This window comes from Anguilla anguilla, chromosome 5, assembly GCF_013347855.1.
Source record: "Anguilla anguilla isolate fAngAng1 chromosome 5, fAngAng1.pri, whole genome shotgun sequence".
Classification (NCBI taxonomy): domain Eukaryota; kingdom Metazoa; phylum Chordata; class Actinopteri; order Anguilliformes; family Anguillidae; genus Anguilla; species Anguilla anguilla.
The window spans coordinates 19296814-19319986 of record NC_049205.1 but is presented as its reverse complement, the minus strand read 5'-3'; the positions used below and the strand labels follow the sequence as shown (position 1 = coordinate 19319986).

The window sequence follows — 23173 nt, the reverse complement described above, 5'->3', positions numbered from 1 at the left end:
ATCCTTGACTGCAGCAAGGATTTGTGGTTTAACAGTACGTGCCACCCGGGAGGGTCCTAGACAATATCCACATCACAGCAGAACTTTAAATTCAAAACAGGAAATGCTGTTTCACCAACACCATTAAAGGTGCTGAATATGTAAGATTTTCTGGCTCTATTTCAATAGTTAATATAGGCTTATTATTCCCTTCACACCTCACCTTCAACAAAATAAGCAAAATAAATGGGTGCTAGACCCATGCATGCATTTATATCAGATGCTTGTGTTCACAATAACCCAGAAACCAAATAGGATCGGTTCTGCATCCAAGTGTCCTCCCATTATTAAATTTGTTTTTAATGAATTGGGAAGGGTAAAAAACTAGCATTCTTTTTTCAGATTTGTTGCATTTCAAGGAGAAGCTAATGCTGTTAGCAATGTATTTACCAGTATGGAATAAAGAGTAAAACTAGAGCAAAACTCATAGGTACTTGGAGCGCAAGTAGTCTGTCTGTTACTACTGTGTGAATGCTGGCATGGCGTTCGCCAAAATGTAGCCCCAGGGAGCTCAGTGAGGTCACTGTGTCCAGCTGATACAGTTGGCCTTGCCCAGTAGGGGACAGACTGTGCTCAGATTGCAGTCTGTTGATGCCTGCACTTTGTAGTTGCACCAGCTTGCCTCAAATAAAACAACATTACCCACATTGCAGGACCTAAAAAAGTACCCATCTGCCAACAGAACGAAAGGCGTGCAATACTGTAAACCCAAGGGATGGGATATATTTATATGCATACCCTAACCTACAAACACATAAAACAAAAATAAATGAAAATATTTACCCACTTTTAAGGTTTCCAGAAATTACTCTATCCAATTGCATTTTATTATATATTTTTCTATAATGTAGAAACTTTTTTGCCCCAATTACAGTGGCTACAGTATACTCTAGAATTTCTGTACTGATTTTGTCAGACTTGGGTCCTGGGGAATAAACTTACAGAAAAAAATAATGGTTCAGAAAAGATCAATATCTCAGATAATTAGACACAACTGTACCTTAGGAGTACAAGAAACAACATATAACCGTGGTCAAAGGTTAATTCAAAAGGGAGCTTCGAGTTAAATGAAGGAGAACACTTGCTTACAAATACCATTTCACAGAGAATGCGTGCAGGGCGTCTTATTCAATTACGAGACAACAGACCTGACATATATACCAATTAAGATTTGACTGAATATTCAAATAGGTTATTGAACCTTTTGCACTTTGTGGCAGTGAAGTATGGGGTCTGCTTACACAGCAGAATTTTGACAAATGGGACCAATGCAAGTATAAACCCTGCATTCAGAATTCCATAAAGGCATCCTTCATGCACAGAGGAAAGCACCTAACAATGCGATCAAAAGAGCTGAATCAGGCCAACCAATTACTACCAATTAATATCCAAGAAAGGGCCACTGGAATTAGGAAACACTTAGAAAGATATAAATGCCATTCTCATAAGTGAGCTCTGGAACGATTACACCTCATTACTGAGTCAAAAGAAGAGTTTATTCATTGCAGAGGCTCGAAGCACTAACATCTTTTAATACAAATGCACCCCTGAGACAGACAATAGAAACAGATAACATTCATTCAACAAAACTGTACTGACTGGAAACCCAGTCGAAACGAACGTAACCCAGTCAAAACGAAGGTATATTACCTGCCATGTCGCCCTAGAAAAAGAATATACTTTGGAAGACTATCTGACCACGATTTAAAACATGTAAATTGAATTAATCTAGACTCACACTGCAACAATGAATACAGATTGGGACAATGCAGCAAATTCCAGCTAAAGAACTATCACTCCCACTTCTACCCAATAAAATAACAGAAATACAAACCCTACAAACCCGATCATCTTCTCAGGACAGGAGATGACCTCCATTTTTGGCACCACAACAAATGTCCACGCGCTGCTGGATGGCTAATTCGGTTAAGGCACCACGTTGTGGTGTACTGTGTTGAATGGAATCCAGACCATGCCACTGCTGTCTGTGACCGGTGGCTTCATAGGGCGACGCCCTAAGGGAGGGTTCAGTTGGTTAGGGGTCCACGTTTGGAGCATCATTCCCTTGCAACCCCAGCTGGTCTACAAGTCAAAACTGCATATAAACTTGCATAGAGTGGAGTTCCTCCGACTCCACTCTATGCAAGCTTAGCTGCCCAGTGAAATGTGGTGATGCCACATGTTTTGAAGGAGGGCCACAGATATCTACTCTCTCCTGGATTGGCAGTGAATAAAAAATAGGATAGGTGAAGTTTGTTCAAATAACCCAGAGGCATATGGAAGTGATAATATATGTATGGTGCTATAATAATGAATGTAATTTCAATTTTTGAATAAAATTGCTACTACATAACATTCGAAAGCCTGGACCAAGCTGTACAGTATTGAGAAAATTCTTGGTGGTGCTACAAAAGTAAATAATAACCCTGTGCAATGAAAATCATAATTTTAATAGCTATACTACACATAAAGAACTAAATAAAACAAATGATATTAAGTTTTACAATTCATTAGGCTCCTTTTTTATTATTCCCGAGAGCAACACAATTCTTACGCTGTCCAGTACAGGAGGATTTGGTTTGGTCATTTGGAGACCATATTTAGAATAAGTAAGAGAGAAATTGTTACTTAATCTAAATTTTGATGGTCCTTCAGCGAGCTGCCACATCAGAAGTGAACTGGAAGTGAATACACATGCAGAAAGGACAGCATCAACCTCCTGCACCAGGCTCCTATATACAGTACTGTGCAAAAGTCTTAGGCACCTGTAAAAAAAATGCTGTACAGCTGAGATGCTTTTGAAAATAATGAAATGAAAGGTTATAAATATCGAAAAAATAATGTAAAGAGCAGTAAATAGTTAAAAACTAAATAAAATCAATGTTTGGTGTGACCACCCTTCGTCTGTAAAACTACATCAATTCTCTTAGGTACACTGTCCGGCAGGTTTTAAGAAAATCGGCTGGTAGGTTGTTCCAAGCATTTTGGAGAACTTGCCACAGTTCTTCTGCAGATTTTGGCTGTTTCGCTTGCTTCTGGCTCTCCAGGTAATCCCAGAGACCCTTGATCAAGTTTTTTGGAAAATTCATGTTTCAAAATCTCAAATTTGCTCTTTTCTACTGACACACTAATGCAAAAAGCAAAAAAATAAACATCTAAGACCAAATATATAATATATATTATATTTAAAAATCTAGGGTGCCTAAGACTTTTGCACAGTACTATATATATATATATATATGACTATAAAATATATAGTCACAGAAAAGGGTAGCACAAAAGCATCCAAAAAAGAAGAACAAGTTCTTTTTCACTTCGTATAATGAAATGAAGCTCAAATCTTTAAAAATACATCAAAATGCCTATCTTTAAAACTCACGAAGGCCCATGGCCTCAGCATCATCATGACTCAAATGCTAAAAAGAGCAACCCTGAACTGCGAAAAGCTGAGCTTGAATTATTAAACCTGGAACTGAGTTCTGCTCTGGACGTTTTCCCGTAATAAAAACCAAGGGCAATCAATCCCCCATTAAAATAAATGATGGAAATAGGACCCCCATAATAAAAGAGGCATTTGCGTGAACAGCAATTTGAGGGAATATATTCTATAGTAGTATTCCTAACACCACACAGGCATCACAATGCTGCATCCAAACTGAATAATTCATTTATTGCGGCCTGGGGTGGGGGACTGGTAGTTTGTGCTGACCTTTTCAGGAAGAGGACAAACTTTTATTTAGAGTAGGCCTACATCAGAGATTCCTTAAACTTGAGTATGAAATGCTGCAGGGGCAATAAACACGCATGTATGCACGCGCACACGCACACGCACAAACACAGACACACGCACACACACACACACACAGAGTAAAGGATTCTTCCTACTGCAGCACAAAACTGGCAAAACAAAAACCAGTCACTCTCCTACTCTGTATCCCTACTGCATACTAACCAATTAAAAATAGGTACAGAAGCAATTAACCCGGCTGGCTCTCCTTCCTAATCAAAGCTCTTTTATCTGCATTTTAATGGTATTTAGCCTCACCTTTGAACGCAGGTGAGTGTTAAATGAGGATATTTTCCTGCGAGAGTCATGCCTGATTGGTTCCCCAGAGTGGCTGTGGCCCTGAGATAATGGTAAGGTTAAACTACGCATCCCACAATGCAGCTTATTTTCCCAAAAACACACCCTGACTCACCCCACTGCATTGGCAGGGGAACCGTAATCCCCCACGGAGACTGAGGAATGTGGCAAAGCTCTAGATTCTCGTTCTTTCTCAGCCCGTCTTCGTCTGACCATCAATCAGGGAATCTGCTGCCAATCAAACCAGATCAGAATCACCGTCCTGGATCTACACTTCTCTCTGCAGTTCCCAGCATCCACGTCAATCAAAACCCCATTAGGTTTCCTAAAACACTGAATCACCGGTCATGGGCAATGAGGGCCAGTTGTTTAACCATGTTATCTCCCAGTATAATTGGCTAATGCAGCCAGAATGAAAAAGCCAATGGGAGATTCTACCAACAGGCAATCCCTGACACCAGGGTTCTCAAACTCTCAGGCTTTCAGTGCTTTCCAGGGCTTAAATTTCTCCATTTAAGTCTTTGATTGGTTAAAGACTCCACCCACCTGTGTTTCAAGACCTAAACTGGCTGCTGACTGAAAGGAAACCAGAAAAACTGGAAGAAACTATGGCACTCCAAGTTCTCCACTCCCAACAGTCTGAGATCCATTCCCAACACTTTGCAACAAGTGCCACAGCATATTTCAAGGCAACATTGAGTTTAGGGCATCAATTTCATGCCTCACTAAAACACTGAGCCTTCTACAGCATGTTGCTCCAATCGCTGCCCTACACTTTGGTTTCTACTAGGGGCAGTGGGATGGCTGCCCCCAATGGCTCACTAATGACACTTCCAGCAAGAACTTTGTTTTTCCTAAGTCTCTCATCCAAGTGCCAACCATCAGGCAGGAGGAGGTTGCAGGGTGGTATGGGTGATCCAGTGAGGAGCACTGAAGTGAGATCAATATATGATTCTGATGTAATGTAATGTAATGATGCAGTGAGAATTAAAAGTACAGAACAGAGAATTTTCCATTTATGACCAGCAGAGGGCTCTTGCCCACTGGTTTCTAGATCCTCCAAAGAGAAGCTAAAACTAAATATGTGGGAAACTGCAGAGAATGACTCTGCTCCTTGATGCCCATTTACACACAAACACACACGCACGCACACACACACACACACACGCACATACGCACACACACATGCACATACACACACACACGCACGCACGCATGCACACACACACACACAGAACAATAAGAACGACAGAAATATAGCACCCAATGTTTGGTGACCAGAACATTTTCCACATTGGTAACACATAAATCATCAATGATTTATAACCCAGTTAATAAGAGGCAGTGTTTCCTCTCTCTCATGAGTTGTCTAGAATAAAATGACGAACACATTTTTCTCAAAATTACACACACACACACTCTCTCTCTCTCTCTCTCTCTTCATAACCTGCACACAGCCTCCTCAACCCTGATTCTCCTTCAACAAACTTTGAGGCCTGACTGGCTGACTGCCCGAACCAATCACATGACACACACGAAAGCTCTACCCACTGTACAAGGTGTTATATGCCCATGAAGGTCGTTTAGCTCAAACTTATAAAAAATAAATAAATTACCCCTGCAGCCCACGGGAATCCGAAAAGTAGGCTAACAAAGGAAAATGAAACAATGGAGGTCACAGCAAATTTGTAAGGGAGGGTTTTAGGGCTGAGTCTGTTAAGAACTGGCCAGATATGGAGGGAGAAAGGTGAGTAAAAAGGACCTTAGAGAGCAGAAGGGTAAGTGTAGATTAGACTGAAACTGAAATGACCCACTTATTACACAGATTCACAGCCATAGCTGCAGTGCAGTAAACTGCTGAAGGACATAACTGCGTCTCTCCTGGGGTCTCTACAAATGACTGATAGCAGCCCAAAGTTCTGAGCTACACAAGCTCCACATCTATGTGGATGTGTGTGTGTCTTTGTGTGAGTGTATGAATGTGTATGTGTGTGAGTGAATGTGTATGTGTGTGCATGTGTGTGTGGGTAAATATGGATGTGTGCTTGTGTGAATATGCCTGTGTGTACGCGTGTGTGTGTGTGTAAATGTGGATGTGTGCTTGTGTGAATATGCCTGTGTGTACGCGTCTGTGTGTGTGTAAATGTGAACGAGTGCTTGAGTGAATATGCCTGTGACGTGTGTTTGTGTGTGCGCGCGTGTGTAAATGTGGACAGGTGCTTGAGTGAATGTGCCTGTGTGTGTGTGTGTAAATGCGAATGAGTGCTTGTGTGAATATGCCTGCGTGTGCGCGCGTTGTGTGTGTGTATATGTCTGTCTGTGTGTGCGCGTGCATAAATGTTGGCGAGTGCTTGTGTGTGCAGGGGTATCAGAGGACAGCTGCTGGGGGTGGTGCAGGCAATACCCTTGGTACCTAGGGGCAAATCACATGGTCTCAGGCAGCTTGGGCACTGGTGCATGCGGGGTGGCTCATGTTCAGGGCTATTCTGGGCCTGTCCAATCACACACACACCCCCCCCCCCCCCCCCCCACTCCGTAACCTGACCCCCAGCTCTCCCTTCACAAGGTGGAGCTCTCCTGGGCCACAGAGAGGCCGTCGGAGCTGGGTCAGAGGAGGCCCAATGGCTCGGAACAAAGGTGTGGGCTCCAGGTGCTGATCCCAGGTCTGACTGTGTTAAAAGCCAGATACCTGTGACAGTGCTCCAAACCAAAGAGAGAGGCGGATGGGACAACATCATATAGAACAGCATCTCTCTCTCTCTCTGAGGGCTGAGAGAAAATACACAACGTTGTTGCAAGAAAGCATAACCCAGATAAATGTGTCTCTGTACTACAATCAAAGTGGTGGAGGCATAGATTACTTTACCAGCGGCAAAGAGGTATAAAGCACTCACAGAACACCAGAGGTAAGCAACACGTATTACAAATTAAGTACATTTTTAAAAAATTCAAAATCACATTTATGCAAATACTGCCCAAGTGCCTATCCCTCAGTAGAGTTAGCAGATGCCCTTATTTATAAGAACTAGCCAAAAGGAACAGGCAAAGGGCAAAGACGCAAAGGCAGTCCTCTGTTGCAGAGTCTGCACACAGACTGAAGATAAGCAGCTGTTAGTTTGTGTTTTGGAGGATGCGCAAGTTCAATCTGCTGTCTCCTGAATCGATTAAACAGGATATAGTGATGGGATGGGCTTGCAGTTGCAGGTAGAAATTTTATTTTTGTAAAAAGTTAAAGGAATTGAGCTTAAAAAATGTAACCTAATATTTATGGCTGGCGTCCAGGTCTGATAATATTTCTCTGGTTCTGCACCGTAACTTCGAATGGCAGCGGGAGAAGTTTTATTTCTTGTGAAAGTCGAAGCCATGGACAGCAGAGTGGTCCTGCTCTGCAGCCTGTTGGCTGATTAGTGCTGAATTATGGTGGACGCAAACTCTGTCGCTGTGCTCGCTCCACACTGTCTGTTCCTTCAGACTAGTTCAATTTGGCATTTGTGTCTTCAGTTCTCTCTCTCTCTCTCTCTCTCTCTCTCTTTCTCTCTCTCTCTCTCCCTCTCACACTGAGATACAGTAGTATGCTCTGTTCTCTGCACAAGCCAGTGGTGTCCTGATGATAAACACCCACCACACTAAACAGCTACTCTGAACAGAGAGAGGATGGACACTGAGTCAGGGCTCTGATACAAAAAGGCGAGATTCAGATCAATACTCAATCATGCCTGAGCCTGGGTGGGTGTGAGAGGGTGGGTCAGTGGGTGCAAATCAGTGAGCGAGTGAGTGAGAGAGTGAGAGAGTGAGTGAAATGTTTGAGTGGCAGTTACATGCACAAAGCGCAAGTTCCAGAACACAATAATTGACTAGGTGAATATACAGAGGCACGCATGCACACACGTACACACGCACACAAATGCACACACTCCATCGCAGGGCACAGAGGTCACAAGGCAGTTGTGTTCATTATGAGCATCCCAAGCTCACTAAAAAACTAAAGTGAATTGCATATTATTACAGGGCATTAAATCGCTTTCAAGGACATAAAACCTTACTACTCAGATGAAACTGTAAACCCAAACTGTAAATTCGCAAATTTACCCACCTGGGGATTAATAAAGTCTGTCTTATCTTATCTTATCTTATCTTAACCTAGAGGATACACAGCAGCCATTTTGTGCTGGTATTTTGACCAGGTCCAAGGCTAGAATGGCAACAATGCGTCCTGCATCAGTCACCGCCAAAAAGCAGTTAAGCCCACAACAACCAGACTCTCAGAAGGCCCAAATGAGAACTCGATTAAACAACGATAACAGGTCATTTCAAACTGTGTAACAATTAAGCTTCAAGAGAGAAAGGAGGCTTTTGTGGGCAACACTTGGATGGAAGGGATGCTGGGAAACATGATGAGAACACGTGGGGTAACACAGCCGAACCCTGCTCACTTGAACATCTGCTTGTTTTATGGGGTTGCTCTGATACAGCTGGTCTGGACCACACAGGCTTAATCCATTGTGTACGGTTCTGGGTGAACTTCTGGTTCCCTCCAATTCCTGTGGCTCAGGTTTGACCAGGATACTGGAGGAGTTGTGTGCAGCTTTGATACTCCTTATTAGACTGAGGTACAGACCCTGGACTAATAAATCAGGAAGTGAAACACACACACACACACACACATACATGTGCACATTATACATGTACATACATGCACGCATAGGTATAATCATATAACTAATCTCCAACACACAGACATAGACACATACACACACGCACAGACACACACAGACGTTCATACATACACACACACACACACGCACACACAGACACACACATCACCAGAGTACGACACTTCCCTCGTCTATTCTAATCAATCAAAATGACAGATGGATTAACTGCTTCCAGCTCTCAGTCCGAAAATGATTTAAATATAACAAGATTTCAAAATCAGATTACTTTCAAAACATTATCTGCAGTAATATAAGTGCACATCCCAAACAGACTCAGATTACCAGTGATTTATAACCTCTTTCAGCATGTTTAAAAGACAAGGCACTTACACAGTTTCTAATGAATCAGTTATTAATGAATCTCCACTGTAAACACAAAGCCTGAACTAATTTGCGGAATGAACTCTCGTATGATGAGCACCTCTCCCAGTTCATTAGAATATTCTCATTTACTTTGTACAGACGGTTCCTCATTAGTACGTTAAAAGATCACCACTCAGCCTAAAGGCCTTGGGCATAAACACACAGGAAACAGAATTTCTCACAAAGTGCAACACCCGATGCATAATCAAACAGGAGACACAGACGGAGAGCAAGACACAGACAAGACAGGGATAGAGAGAGAGTGAGGGAGCAAGAGAGAAGAAGCGAGGGAAGATTAAGAGTGCGTGAGGAAAGGTTGGACAGAGATGGAGAGGCAGCAAGAGAGAAAAATGAGAAAGGCAGAGGGCTAGAGGGATATGGATAGACAGAGAGGGGTGAGAAAGAAGGGGGGGGGAAGGAGACTGGAAGCAGATGTCATCAGTTCATTTTAAAGCTTCTGCAACACAAGTATTGCATTGAGAGACCATGAGAGGGGTGAGGAAGTGACCGAGAGAGAGATAGAAGGAGGAAGTGAAAGAGAGAGAGAGAGAGAGAGAGAGAGAGAGAGAGAGAGAGAGAGAGGCAGGTGGAGAAACAGCGTTTTGTCGTTTGTTCTCTCTCCTATGGCACCCTCTTTTGGTTGTATCTGTAACTCTACTCTTCAGGAGTTTACAGTACAGTAACACAACCTTCTGTAAAAAGATCCTCTCTGACAATTGCCCAATGAACCCCATGACAGCCGCAGTGTACGACACAGAATCGCAAGGCTCAAGAAGACCGGATGCAGCTCTGTAACATGGTACAAATTCACCCAGCACAGTGCAGAAATCAAACTCGTAGCAGAGAAAGTACTGTGGTGGCCACAGGGGGGCGCTGTTAATGCCACCATTGACTATTATGGAGTGTTTTTTTCATTTTCCCTGCCCTTTGGAGAGGAAGGCCAGCACTGTAAAAGGGTTCAGTGCATTTGGTGCAGTCATGATGCATTTTACACAACCTCTTTGAGCTCATCCAGACAGCTGGTCACCAGCTGTGTGCGACGGCACACGCCAATCTTGTGTTTACAGTTCTCCATTACAATGAAAATGAAGGCATGTTTGTGTGTGTGTGTATGTGTGTGTTTGTATGTGTGTGTGTGTGTGTGTGCATGTGTAACACAATCTAGTGTGTTGTAACCTGGGGACATTAGTGCTTGTCCCCCAATTACTGAGCCAGCCTCTTAACAGGGCCCTCCTCCTGTTACTGAAGAAAGAGGTTGGAGAGTAATGGGACCCTGTATGCTCACCGCCCCAGGCAATGTTTTGTGAGTGAATAATGGGCTGATGACATCAGAGACTGGCTCCACCTCCCCACTGATAGGGGCTTTCAAAGGCAAGAGGTGACCCTGTGACTCCATGGTTATGTAAGACCTCCACCACTACCAAAACGTTCAGGCATGTACGTTGATTTCCCCTTTTTAATGCCTTGCTATTTGGTGGGAACTGTTCTAACACCTGTGATGTGAAGCTGTTTTGTAGAGACATCATTTGTGGTAATGTTTTGTGTACTGTGATGTGGTTCTGTAGATAACTGGTTCAGTGACGTAGCGATTGATGTTTTGTTTCCTGTTGTGCTATTCTTTTTTTTCTTTTTTTTTGAGAGCTGGCTGGCAAGTTTGCTTTGATCCCGCGGCTGTGATTCTGTTTTGTAGAGACCTGGATGGTGGCTACATTCTGTTACCTGTGACATGGTGTTTGGTAGAGATATGGTTGGTGGTCATGTTCAGTTACGTGTGATATGGTGTTTGGTAGAGACTTGTTTGGTGGTTACATTCTGTTGCCTGTGACGTGATTTTTGATAGGGATCTGTTTGGCGGTTATGTCCTGTTGCCTGTGATATGGTGCTTTTTGGTAGACCCAGTCAGCACTTCTGTTCTATTACCTGTGATATTATGCTGTTTTGTACAGACCTGCTTAGTAGCTATGTTCTGTTACCTGTGATGTGGTGCTGTTTGGTAGAGACCCGATTGGCGGTTGTGTTCTGTTACCTGTGATGTAGTGCTGTTTGGTAGAGACCCGATTGGCGGTTATGTTCTGTTACCTGTGATGTAGTGCTGTTTGGTGGAGACCTGGTTGGTGGGTTATGCTGTCTAACCTGTGATGTAGTGCTGTTTGGTAGAGAACTGGTTGGCGGTTATGTTATGTTACCTGTGATGTGGTGCTGTTTGATGGAGACACAGTTGGTGGTTATGTTCTCTAACCTGTGATGTAGTGCTGTTTAGTAGAGACCCGGTTGGTGCTCTGGATAGAGCAGCAGAGATGTAGCATGGCCAGCATGGTGAGAATCATCACCACACTCTGGACGAGCAACGTCAGCTCAAACTGCCTGCCAATCCTGCAGATAAACAGATATACACACAGCATTGACATTACACACAAACAGCCACTCTCTTACAGACCCAGCATCACACATACTGTCTAACAAATACATATACAGACGCACACTAAGTACACACACACACACACACACATACTCACCCCCCTCCCTCCCCAATGCTGACCCCATGCCTCTGAGCTCACCAGAAGAAGATGCGGAGAATGTTAGCCAGGAGAAGGACCAGGCAAACCCGCGTGGAGAATCCCTCTGTGTTGCTGGTCCTCTGGATTTCCTGATACTGAGGCACGTACGGTACCACCCCCCCGAACACCATGACACAGGAGGCCACCCAGGACAGCAGGGACCAGGACTGCTCCACCTCCTCCTCCATTCCCACTCCCATATCCATCTCTGCGTCCTCAAGCAAGGGCCGCTCTCATGCTCGCTACTGTGGAAACGGCAGGAGAGAACACCTGCGGCTTAGAGCCAAGACAGACCTTTCACAAACACTGCCTCTCTCTCTCTCTCTCTCTCTCTCTCTCTCTCACACACACACACACACACGCCAAATACAGCACAAATGTCCTCAAGTGTGGACTACCCAGAATTCCACAGTCCTACAACAGTGCAAGCAGTTGTCCTCCCATTCTCTATGGACAATGGAACTTTATCTGCACCTTTTTCTCAATAGTATTCACTGTGAAAGGAACACCTCTGGGGGGAGGGGGGTCTTAATACAGTGATATTTATCTGCATACCTCCCTTACTCTCTCTTTCTGTCTCTCAAGTGTTTCCTTCCCATCCCTACATCCCCACAGTGTCTCCCTCCTTCTATGTCTTGTTTCTCACTCAGTCCATATCCTTGCCCTCCCTCCTACTCTCTCCTCCCCAAACAGGGGAGAGAAAAAATGTTGTGGATGGTGATGCAGCAGGGTCTGTGGAGGTTGCGCAGGATGCCATCCACACAGTGCAATCATTTGTGTCCCACACACACAAACAACACATGCACAAAACCACTATGCCAGTATTTCTAAAGGAGTGATTGCACGTGGGTGTGTGTGTGTATGTGTGCGCGCGCGCATGTGTACGAGTATGTGTGTGTGTGTATGTGTGCGTGCGTGCGTGCGTGCATGCGTGTGTGTGTGTGTACGTGTGTGCATGTGCATGCGTGTATGTGTGCGTGTGTACATACATGAATATTTGTGTGTGTGTGTGTGTGTGTGTGTATGTGTGTGTATGCGTGTGTGTGTGTGTGCATGTGTGAGTGTGTGTGTTTGAGTGTGTGGGTGTGCGCCCCTCTGTGGGACACTGTGGATGAAATGTTTTTAAAGCACTCCTTCACATTGTTACACCCGCATTACATAAGAAGCTTAACAGCACAGATTATACAATCTTAACATTTCTGACAGTTTAGTTGAGGACAGCTTTTTGTTAAGGGAAAAAACACAGAGAAACTCATTTTCAAAAGATACAAAGTTATGCGTATGATACTACCCATTCCCAAGTCACTTCTAACAGGACAGTGTTTTGTAAAAAATAAGTAAAAGGCGCTGACCTGGTGCCTAGGAGACGGAGCCTCTGAGCTCCTGCACTGCAGCCTGGGCCAATGCGGGAGACAGGCTGCTGCAGTCCCTGATCAAGCAGATGTGTGAATCTGATCTGCACTGGTCTTATCTCCCCTTTTCTAGCATTTCCGATTCCTCACAGAGCAAGCTCACAATTTCAATGATAAAACAGTGTGTCTGTGTGCACGCGCGTGTGTGTGTATGCGCACCGTGTATGTACGTGTGTGTGTGTGTGTGTGAGAGAGAGAGAGAGAGAGAGAGAGAGAGGGCAGTGTTTCTGACAGAGTCTGGAAGGAATTGAAAATCAGTGCCGCGGGTGTCATATTGCTTATTCACTATACAGAACTGAAGTATGGGGTCCACTCATCCAGCAAGACTACAACAGACAAGCACCTAACAGAAACCCTGCATGCAGAATTCCGGTTAAATATATCTGAAACACGAAGAAAGACACCAGCAAATGCATGCAGGGCAAAATTAGGCTGATTTCTATTGGTAATAAGTGTCCATATAATAGCAATAGTCTCAATAAATGTAATTTATGTCAGAATAAATTAATGCTACCGATATCGAACAGTAAAAATGTTCTATAACTTCAGGCACATTTCAAAGATTTGTTTTTTCCAAGTGTGTTGTTCTGAAAGGGGGAGGTTGCTGTCACTGTAGCACAAGATTAAGCAGATTTAGCATGTTAGCACTCTTCCCCACTGTGATGTCAGAATACTGCTGTGATGTTGTTCCAAATGCCCAAAGACGTGGATGCCCAAAGGCGTGGTTATGGCCATTTTGCAGCTAAGTTAGAGCAATTTTCAGGGAGTTTTGTGGTAGTTCAGCAAACCTCTCCAGTTTGCAGAATGAGTCAGGTTTTGACAAGCCTCCGGCATTCCAAACACTTTAAGACTAGAAACACATCAGCTATCCTCTGTGACTCAGTTTTGTCTCACTGCAAAAGACAGGTTGTCACACGGATTAAATTTCCCTTAATGAAAAATTGTGCAATGGTGGCAAAAGAGGGAAAAGTGCAGCAGAGCGGTAGGGGAGTGGCAATATTTTCCCATGAATAAAAATATGTTACTTTGAATGCCTCTTGGAAGTTACACACCTTTGGCATTACTTCAATCAATCAATTAAATTTTATTTGTATACTTAAGACTTCACATTGTTTCCTTTCTTTGTTGATGCAGCAATCTATTGATGAGCCAACACGCTATCTGTTGGCTATTCAAAAAGTTTAACGCATGTGCATACATTCAGCCCTTGTAAATGTGGTGCTTTGTGCAGGTACACTGTATGAGATAGCATTGAGAGATATCTTCCTTTTAGGACATAGCAGCCTGTCTCAGGTATTCTGAAAGAATCATACCTTTAACCATCATCCTACCGACTGGGGTCCCCGCAGACCCCAGCGGTATACTTTTTGTCAGATCTCACAGGTGCTTTATTCTATAATTCCAATTTTTCATGACTTTGTCAATCAATTTGTTCCTAATGATTTAATATCATTGTTTTCTGTTTCTGTTTTAATTAGTGCTTTTTAAAAATACCAATGTATTGGGGTCCTGGGGGACCCCAGTCAAAATGCAGTTTTAATACATGGAACTATTTATTGAGTTTGTGTTTGCCATGGGTCCTAATTTAAAATATCACACACCATAAGGGGGGGTAGGGGCACTCTGTCAGTCATTTTGAAGGAGACAGACACACACAGACACAGACGCCTGTAGCGTGTGGTGTTCATAGTTCATATTTCTATATAAACACCATTCATTTTACATTATGTACAAACTGAAAAATCTAAATTTGAATTACATTTATTCAACCTTTATTTTGGCAGGGGGTCATACTGAGACCAAGGTCTCTATCTACTTTTGTATTGAAAGACAAATGAAATGAAAAAGTGTTGAAGTTTGAATGACTGTGGGTTTATTTCAATAATTTTATATTGGGGTCAAAATGACCCTGGTTGGTTAGTTTCACCATATAAATATAACACAAATAATGTTTACTTGAAATTACTGAAAGCTAAATTATACCAGAATCAAAGGATGGTAAATAAGCTTTTAAGTACTAATGTGGATTATACTTGGGATAAAAAGTGCAATTTGTATGAAAGAAAAGTATATATTTTCGTTTTACACAATATGCAAATTAACTGTAACTTTCCTAAAATAATAATAATCTGTTCTTTTTTTTGTTTTGTTTTCCTATTACATTAATTACATAACTAATAATGTTTTGAGAAGAAATAAGTTAACATTTTGCTATGATGGTTGTTTCTTCTAGTTTATTCCCCAGTCGGTAGTCCATGTATGTTAACTATGTTGGTAGGATGAGGGTTAAATACGCACCTTCCTGTGAATAAACACCTTTGTGAACTTAATGTAAAATGCCGAAGCCAGAGAAGGAAAAAAATGCAAATGTAAAGTAAATACCTGCTTCAAGTGATGTTATGCAATACTGTGTGAAACCCGTGAAAAGGGCTGGGCGTCACGAGCTAATGCAAACCTACAGGAATCCCTTATTCCTAAATCTTTGTCCACACCCCAAGTGTTACGTAACACTGGGGGTCGGGAAGTTGCTTCCAGTGTAAATTACTTCCTCGATTCTATTTCTGCTCAATTTCTAAAGAAAAAAATACAAATGCAATCTAGCATTTCGGTTCAAAAAAGGACACAACTATGTGTGTATCCATGACGTAGCCTACATACTGGCTTGTCCATGCGATTACACGAAATCAGACACCGCACTTGAAATATCCAGTAATCCCACTCGTCATAGATCCTAATCTAAGAATAGTATCATCCATTGAAATCACTTCGGCACATGGTGTAACAACCGGTAGTTTATCTATCATGGCGTCCTACTGGAAATACCATTCTAGTACCATTAAAAAGTACAACATACAACATAGCGTAAGACTACGTGATACCGCACGAATTCTCATGTATCTTATAGATGCATACTTTTTAATTAAACCTAAAATCCACCAAACGCATTTACCGTGGCACCAGTGGCGCTTTCAAGTTGTGGCACTGTGCTACAATTAACAGTTTCTTCTAAGGGAGTGCAGGCTATTTTGATTATTCTCACTTTGGGGTAGGGTAAGTTTTAATTACAGAGACAGAAATCAGTTATGAATTGCAAGCTGCACTGCACTGATGTGAAACCACACACGAAAAACTACAAGCTACGTTCTGCCTGTTTTCTTGAACATTAATCGAAAGAAATATTTGATTTAATGAAAGCAACATGCTTGTTTTAACCAAAAGTTGTTTCTTAAAAAGATGTTACCTACAATCGCTCACCGAACCATTTAACGCGCGTCGAACTTGAACTTCGAATAAACAACTTTCCTCTCTTCCTGTTTCTCTAAAATACGAAGCATTTTATCGCATTTTAAAGCATGAGAAAAGATTGCCTTGATGGAAAAGTTATCTTCTCCATTTCTCACAGCTATTACTAAAGTAATTGCAATGTTTTTTGAGAAGCAAATCTTACCTCGTTTCAGACGCACATTCCTATGCCAACTGAGCTACTACGGTACAGTAGGCTACAGTACGTCACAGGCACACTTGAGGCGGTTCTTGTGTCGTACTCGTATCCATATCTAATCATAACAACAAAACATTCGATAATAATAATAATAATAATAATAATAATAATAATTTAACTACCAAGATAATTTAAAGAAATACCATTATTCCAAAGCCAAAGTATATGCGATTTTAAGTTCCGTTTCAGAATTAGTCAGCAAAATATGCTTCCTATTTTCAACTGCAGTTACTTAACGAACAGTTTGTGCGTTTGTCTCTGATTGGGACCGATTATCCCAGGAATTCCACTGAAAGAACTGGTTGCGCAAACAAATAATATGAAGAGAAGTAATCCCAATGTGTATGCAGTATCACGGGTGTATGTTTATGAAAAGATCTGATGATACAGGGAATTTTAAATGTTACTGTATCATTTTCAGATGAAAGCGTTTTTGACGTCTACTTCTACGATTCTACAACCGACGGATAGCAGCAGTGCTGAATGTTATCACCCCCCCCCCCCCCCAAAAAAAAAAAAAAACCTGTCAAAATGGGTGCTTTTATATCTTGAGTAATTATTAGCTTGAGCTTTTTCCCCATGAACCTTTAAGCAAACCTGGTAAAAATATTACGTCAACTCACTGTATGCAACAATCTAGTTAGAAATACACATTCACACATCGTGCGCGCACACACACGCACACTGGCTTACTACAAAAACTCAAATGTCTGGAAAGCTTTCACTTTCAATTCCTGTTTCTGGGTTCTTGTTACAAAACCGTATGTTTTGGCATTGAGAAAGCATATAGGATACATTGTGGCAAGAGCGCCTGCTAATAAAGCTTGAGTGACATTGGGGTTGTACAACGTTTTGTTCTTCTTCTTTCCGTACAGATTGGGTTGGCGTTGAGCTTTCTACGCTGAATGTGGTGGAGAATTGCACCCTTATGGTAGTATTGGTCCTCTCCTTGTTTTAATATTATGATTAATTGTGTTTTTGCGTCAGTGATGGAAGATGCTGAAGACACCCTTCACGCAGATACGGCAAAACCTTCATGTAATTTGCCTCAGGTCTTGATTGGATGGACAGATAGGTCGATTGTGATGACAATTTACTGCACAGATTATGTCAGTATTCGACTATGACTGGCACTATCACAGGCTGTTTCTAAAAATTCACTGCAGTCATGTTGTTCATGGACGAAACCAGGGAGTAAATTGCATATATTAGGGGGTGGCAATGAAGGTGCATTGACCAGGAATTGTATGCATTTCTTCCCATTTAAACAGATGGTGCAAAGGACCCAGAGTCAGGGAAAGTAGGATCAGGGAAGGCTATGTCTGTTTTTGAAGCAGTAGTATTTAGGGGTCTGTCAGATAATTTTGTCCATCCACACAGCAGAAACAGCAGCTACCATTTTAGCACTGCAGTGGGCTGAAGAAGTCAGAGCGGAAGGCATGCTAATATGCTCAGCCTCTGGCTGCCTTGGAAAGTTTGTCTGCCATAGTTCCATGCAGGTAGGCCCTAGTCATCGAGGTTCATGCAGCACTTTATAGACTTCACGTGATGGGCATAATTTTTTGGTTTTGTTGGGTACAAGTAAATATGGGGGTGAAGGGCAATGTGTTGGTATTTTAGCTGAATGGGCAATGAGGGTGGAGAGAGTGACTTTTTATGGGATGAGTGAGGTTTAAGTTCTCAGAGCAGCTGTCAGTTTGGATTTCAGAAGTGGGTGGGGGAGAAAAATGTACAGAATGCATTTAATATCCAGTCATCGCTTGTGAGTGTGGCCATCAAAGGGAAACACAGAAAGATAAGGTAATAATGACAAGGTCATATGAGGCTAATCCACTCATTATTCAGGATCGGGAAACGTAAGAGGGGCAAGCTGTCTACACTGTGCCACCAGAAACAGTTGGCCATATGCTGACTTACTGTGCACATTATGTGAGAAAAAGGGAGGACAAACATGAAAGCTGAAGGCAGAATAGATAGCAAATAGTTTGGCATTTGTATACCAAACTGGTTCGGTGGGGAGGATATGACTCCCAAGTGTCTGTTTCTTGACATTAGCACGGCGTACTCCGTTGCGGTAGGTGGCGGTAGCACCGAGTGTAAATTCAACCGAATAAGAAAAAGCTGGTGTTTTCTGGAGCGGCGATAGAAACGACTGATTGGTAACGTTAGTGAATTTGGTTTATTAGCTTTTGTCCCACGAAACAAACAGTCATCATAACCCAACGCAGATTATACAAATTAGCGCAAAAGAGGGAGAACAATGTCAGAAACGGATCCAAAATCTGTACAAAACCTGACCGCCGTGGTGAGTGTTTGGTTCCTGACTATCTACGTTGGTTAACATTAGCTATCTCCTTTTGTAGCTCGCTAGCTTGCTAGTTTCAATGTTTAGCTGCTGTAGTTATGGTGCGGGCCTTGAATAGTCCCTGTGATTAGTCGTTAGGTTGGTGGCTTGACCGCACGACCCAGCTAACAAACAAACCAACGTTAGCTACATCATTTAAATAGTCTGTTGTATTGTGTTGGAGTTGGATCAGTTAGCAGAAAGGCGATTCGCCCATTTTCCGGCAATAAGTCTGTGCAGCTCAGTTATGATCGCTGGTTAACTCAGCAGCTACATTGCGTACATACTAGCTAGCTAGCTTGTCATGGACCCTGACGTTAAGCAAATTTTGTAAACTGAACTAACAGACGCCCGGTGTCAATGAAGGAAAACAAGTGAACACAGTGATTCAGCTTTACAGTCCATGTATGATCAGGCAGTTCGCTCTGTAACATAGGCATGGTGTAGGGGATGGCTATTATTGCAACTTGTACATGCTATTGAATGTTGTTCCAATGATAGGTGGCGAAACGCGACGTTTAGTAATGGAGCGCAAAGCTGTCACAAACGCTAACGTCCAATTCCCTACTTCAAAAGTATGCAATTATTGGCTCTACACGAGAAACTGCTATGCAGATAGCATTCGGGTAGGAAGTATATGATCGTGGATATGTGGAGTAGCTGAATGTATCATTTTATGCCAGCTATACCTCAGTTAAATGTTAAATCTTGCAAATCGTGTAACTATCTAGAGCTAACTCAGTATTCCTGTTTCATCAGGTTTTGCATTGCGTGGGTGTTCTAGCTGCATTTTCGATCTCTGTACTTTGCACTTGTGCTCCAGTAACCATGGTTTCGGCGTCGTGTTGCTGGTGGAAACCCTGCATTTGTCAGGGGTCTTTGCCTCGACGAGATCAGAATCTAGCTGCACGCCTACACAGCAGTCCATTATTCATGGTATCCATGGCGTGTGCGTGCAAGTGTTGTGTGTTGACAAACTTATCAGCCCACATCAGCGCCCTCTGTTTATATCAACTGCAATCGCGGGGACTCTGGCACAGTAACAGTAGTCGGTTTCTGCAGCAGTTATTTCAATTTTAATCTATTTAACTAATTGAGCTGTTAGTACCGTACAATTATAGATTTAACATCTCATTACATTAATCTGATGAATTGCTTTGTTCTTGTTTACATCAATACAAAAATAATGTAGGTAGGCTAATTACTTTAAGCTTCACCGTGGTTTTTGTTAATGTTTCCTCTCCCATTCAGGGGATTGGTCTCAATGAAACTTGTTGAATTATTCAGGGGCGTTAACACCATTAAATGAATAAGACTGATTAGGGTTTCCATTAGGATTTTATGTCTAAACAGTCTGCATCGCTCATTTTAAAGGTCCACAATCAAAAGAAATCAGTTGGAAAAAATACAGATACCTGTTTGTTCCCGTTCGTGCAAACATCTCTCTAGTCACACATTTCTTTTACAAAGGTTCAAGAATGGGAACCAAGTGGTGTCAGATCAGCATTTTACTTAATACATCAGTCAGTTCCAGTTTATTGATCGCTCATCCAAACTGAAACGCGGCTGACAGTTTGTGGGGTTGAAGGAGAACCATCAGAGAGCTGGGTGGTCAGGTGACTTTGATCAACGCCGTTTCCCCTCTTCTTCTCGGTTTTAGGTTCAGACGCTGCTCCAGCAGATGCAGGACAAGTTCCAGACCATGTCGGACCAGATTATCGGGAGAAATATCCTTTCCCTGGAAAGCTCTCACTACAACAGAGGATATACAAGATGGTTTCAGACCCCAAGCACACCGTTCATTGCGATTAAATGGCTGTTAATGAAACATGTGCATTCATATACTTTTAGATAATTCACTACTTAGGTCCATCAGCTAAGCAGAAGTTTATAGTTCATCAGAGATGTGTTTTTTTCCCCTGATTAATCAGAAAATACTGATTTTCAGACCATAAATTTCTTTGGGGACCACTTGTATTGGCTTTATTGAGGAATACTCGGTCCTGCTATCAGCTTTGAAAGAATGCAAAATCTTTTGATGTTTGTGCTAATGGCATACATAGGTCCTCTGCCTCTGAGGGTCTAATTTAGGGTCTGAAAATCAGTATCGGTAAATATGTAACAATGATTTAATAGCAATACTTAAAAAAACTTTTTGTGACAGTTTTTGCATAAAATTATTTGCAAGATTTGAAACACATCACTGGGCAATCAATTCAGGAATTGTATTAACAAACTATATTGTATTCCCCAGCTGGCTACTGAATTAGTTTTATTATGCTGGGGGAAAATGGACTTCAAGCTAGCTTTGTCTGCTTTTAATGACATTGAAACGCAACAGCATCGTTCAGCAGTGACGTGCAGAAGTAATCTTGCGGACCCGGGTCTTATGTAAACTGCGAGGACCCGGTACTTACCTGTGACCATAGTGTGGTGTGAATGAACTCTGGTTGAATCGGTGTTCAATATCCCGAGTCAACTCCGGTTTTGGGGTGTGAAAGGGGTACACGAGCACTGATCTAGGATTTACCCTGAAGCTCTCTTAGGACAGCAGAAAACTAATGCTAGATATGCAGGCCTTCTCTGAGATTCTTTGTGAATATGGACCCTAACCTGGTCAGGTGCTGTGGTTCGGTCTGTCTTAAGGCGGACTGAGGGACGTCATAGCTGCAGGGCATCATGGGTAACCACCTCTTTCCTTAACGGAGATACTCGATGAGATGAGCACTCGCATCGATGACCTGGAGAAGAACATCGCCGACCTCATGACCCAGGCGGGCGTGGAGGAGACTGAGGGAGAAAACGCTGTCAAGGAGGGTCAAGGGTCATCCTGAAGGTAAGCGACCAGTCGTAGAACACCTGGATCTCTACCGATCCCAGTACTGTAGGCTTGGGAAATCTTATATAGGGGGTCTCTCTCTCTGCACTACACCTGAGAGAAGTGCCTCAAAGCTGCAACAAATGACATTACAGTCCTGCTCACTTAGCTGTTGAGAAGGGTAGCTCAGTGTCACTTTTCAGCCCTTTTAACTGCCTCAGCTTCCTCCACTGACCGATGGTCCCTCATTATTCCACAAGCTTTATCAGTCTAGTGCTGGTTGGGGTAAGCTGGCTGTCTTGTGTAGCCCTGTGCTTACTACGTAGTCAGCCATTTTTTCACTGTAACTAACTGGATGCACATTTTATTCATGAGAAAAAGATGGGAGTGCTACTGGCTTAGGAACGTTGTTGGAGGCGGTAACCCCAGTATCTGACATCACATACAGACATTTAAAAAAGGAATTTACGGACTGTTTTGAGGAAAGAAATACGCTGCATCTTTCTGCAAGCACTGTGGATGTCATGTTTTTAACATTGTCTGCATGAAATATAGCTCCTTTAATGTAAAATGGATTAAAAACGTACTTTCTCATTTCAGGTGGAATGAGAAACTTTTCTCAGTCACTGATGGCAAAGACATTCAACGAGAGCTACCGATTTTTCCCAGAGTGCTATACAAGTAGTGTGGTTTTTTATTTTGGTTTAACGTGTGCGTAATGTATTTTTATATATTTACTCTTGTAATAATGGCCAGCGAACTGATGTATTAACTGTAAATTGAGTTTTAGTTTTTTGTCCGACTAGGTATTCTACAGAAGTTTACAATCTCGGGAAGTCTAATTACCAACACTGGAGTTGGAACCCAGTGAGACTAACAGCACTAACTATGCCAAGTGGACACCATTCCAACCTGCTCCATTTTGTTCTAATAAAGCAATTTCCTACAAAACCTGTCGTTGTTCCTGTTGTCTGCACGTACAGTTCATACATATCTGTGAACCCAGGGTTGAGACTTTGTAAGGGAAAGACTTTCCTCACGATTTCACTGAGGGGCGCTTCTCACGGTTCTGTTGGGGAAGGGAAGATTAAATAAAATGTTTAATTTAAACGCTAACATCCCCGCTTGACGTTCGGCAGTCTGCATACCGAACGTGGTTCATGAAGTAGATCAACAGTTAAAATGCCTCACTTGTCCAACATGTAAAATACATTTAATGGAATCAAAGTTATCAATGAATTCAACTGCTGAACTTGTTGACAGGCAGCGCAACCTGATGGATCAACATTTGCAAAATGTACAACTTGCAACCAGATTAAAAGGAAGATATTTAAGTTA

General features: G+C 42.4%; 2 protein-coding genes and 1 long non-coding RNA gene across 4 annotated transcripts in view; 1 reads left to right on the top strand and 2 right to left on the bottom strand.

Annotated features, from left to right (window-relative positions):
• The window catches only part of si:dkey-246g23.2 (solute carrier family 66 member 2), a 56689-nt gene extending 39974 nt beyond the window's left edge, over window positions 1-16715 (bottom strand). Inside the window, exons 1-3 of one of the 2 annotated variants that reach the window (XM_035418762.1) lie at window positions 16620-16715; window positions 11760-12004; window positions 11441-11574 (exon numbers count right to left, since the gene is read on the bottom strand). In XM_035418762.1, coding sequence (XP_035274653.1) covers window positions 11441-11574; window positions 11760-11965 — 340 coding nt within the window. In that variant the 5' untranslated portion in view covers window positions 11966-12004; window positions 16620-16715. Of the gene's footprint in view, window positions 1-11440; window positions 11575-11759; window positions 12005-13111; window positions 13267-16619 lie in introns of those variants that run through there. The other variant, XM_035418763.1, reaches the window with a different exon arrangement.
• Window positions 10829-11221, bottom strand: LOC118227823. Its single transcript, XR_004765354.1, has 2 exons — window positions 10971-11221; window positions 10829-10920 (listed from the first exon to the last, which is right to left on the bottom strand). It is a non-coding gene; the product is annotated as an uncharacterized LOC118227823 (long non-coding RNA).
• A 2034-nt stretch (window positions 16716-18749) lies between the features above and the next one.
• hsbp1b (heat shock factor binding protein 1b) lies at window positions 18750-22786 on the top strand. Its single transcript, XM_035416846.1, has 4 exons — window positions 18750-18978; window positions 20678-20744; window positions 21730-21853; window positions 22436-22786. The coding sequence occupies exons 1-3, from the start codon at window positions 18934-18936 to the stop codon at window positions 21849-21851; spliced, it is 234 nt and encodes a 77-aa protein (XP_035272737.1). The 5' UTR covers window positions 18750-18933; the 3' UTR covers window positions 21852-21853; window positions 22436-22786.
• Window positions 22787-23173: the final 387 nt, after the last annotated feature.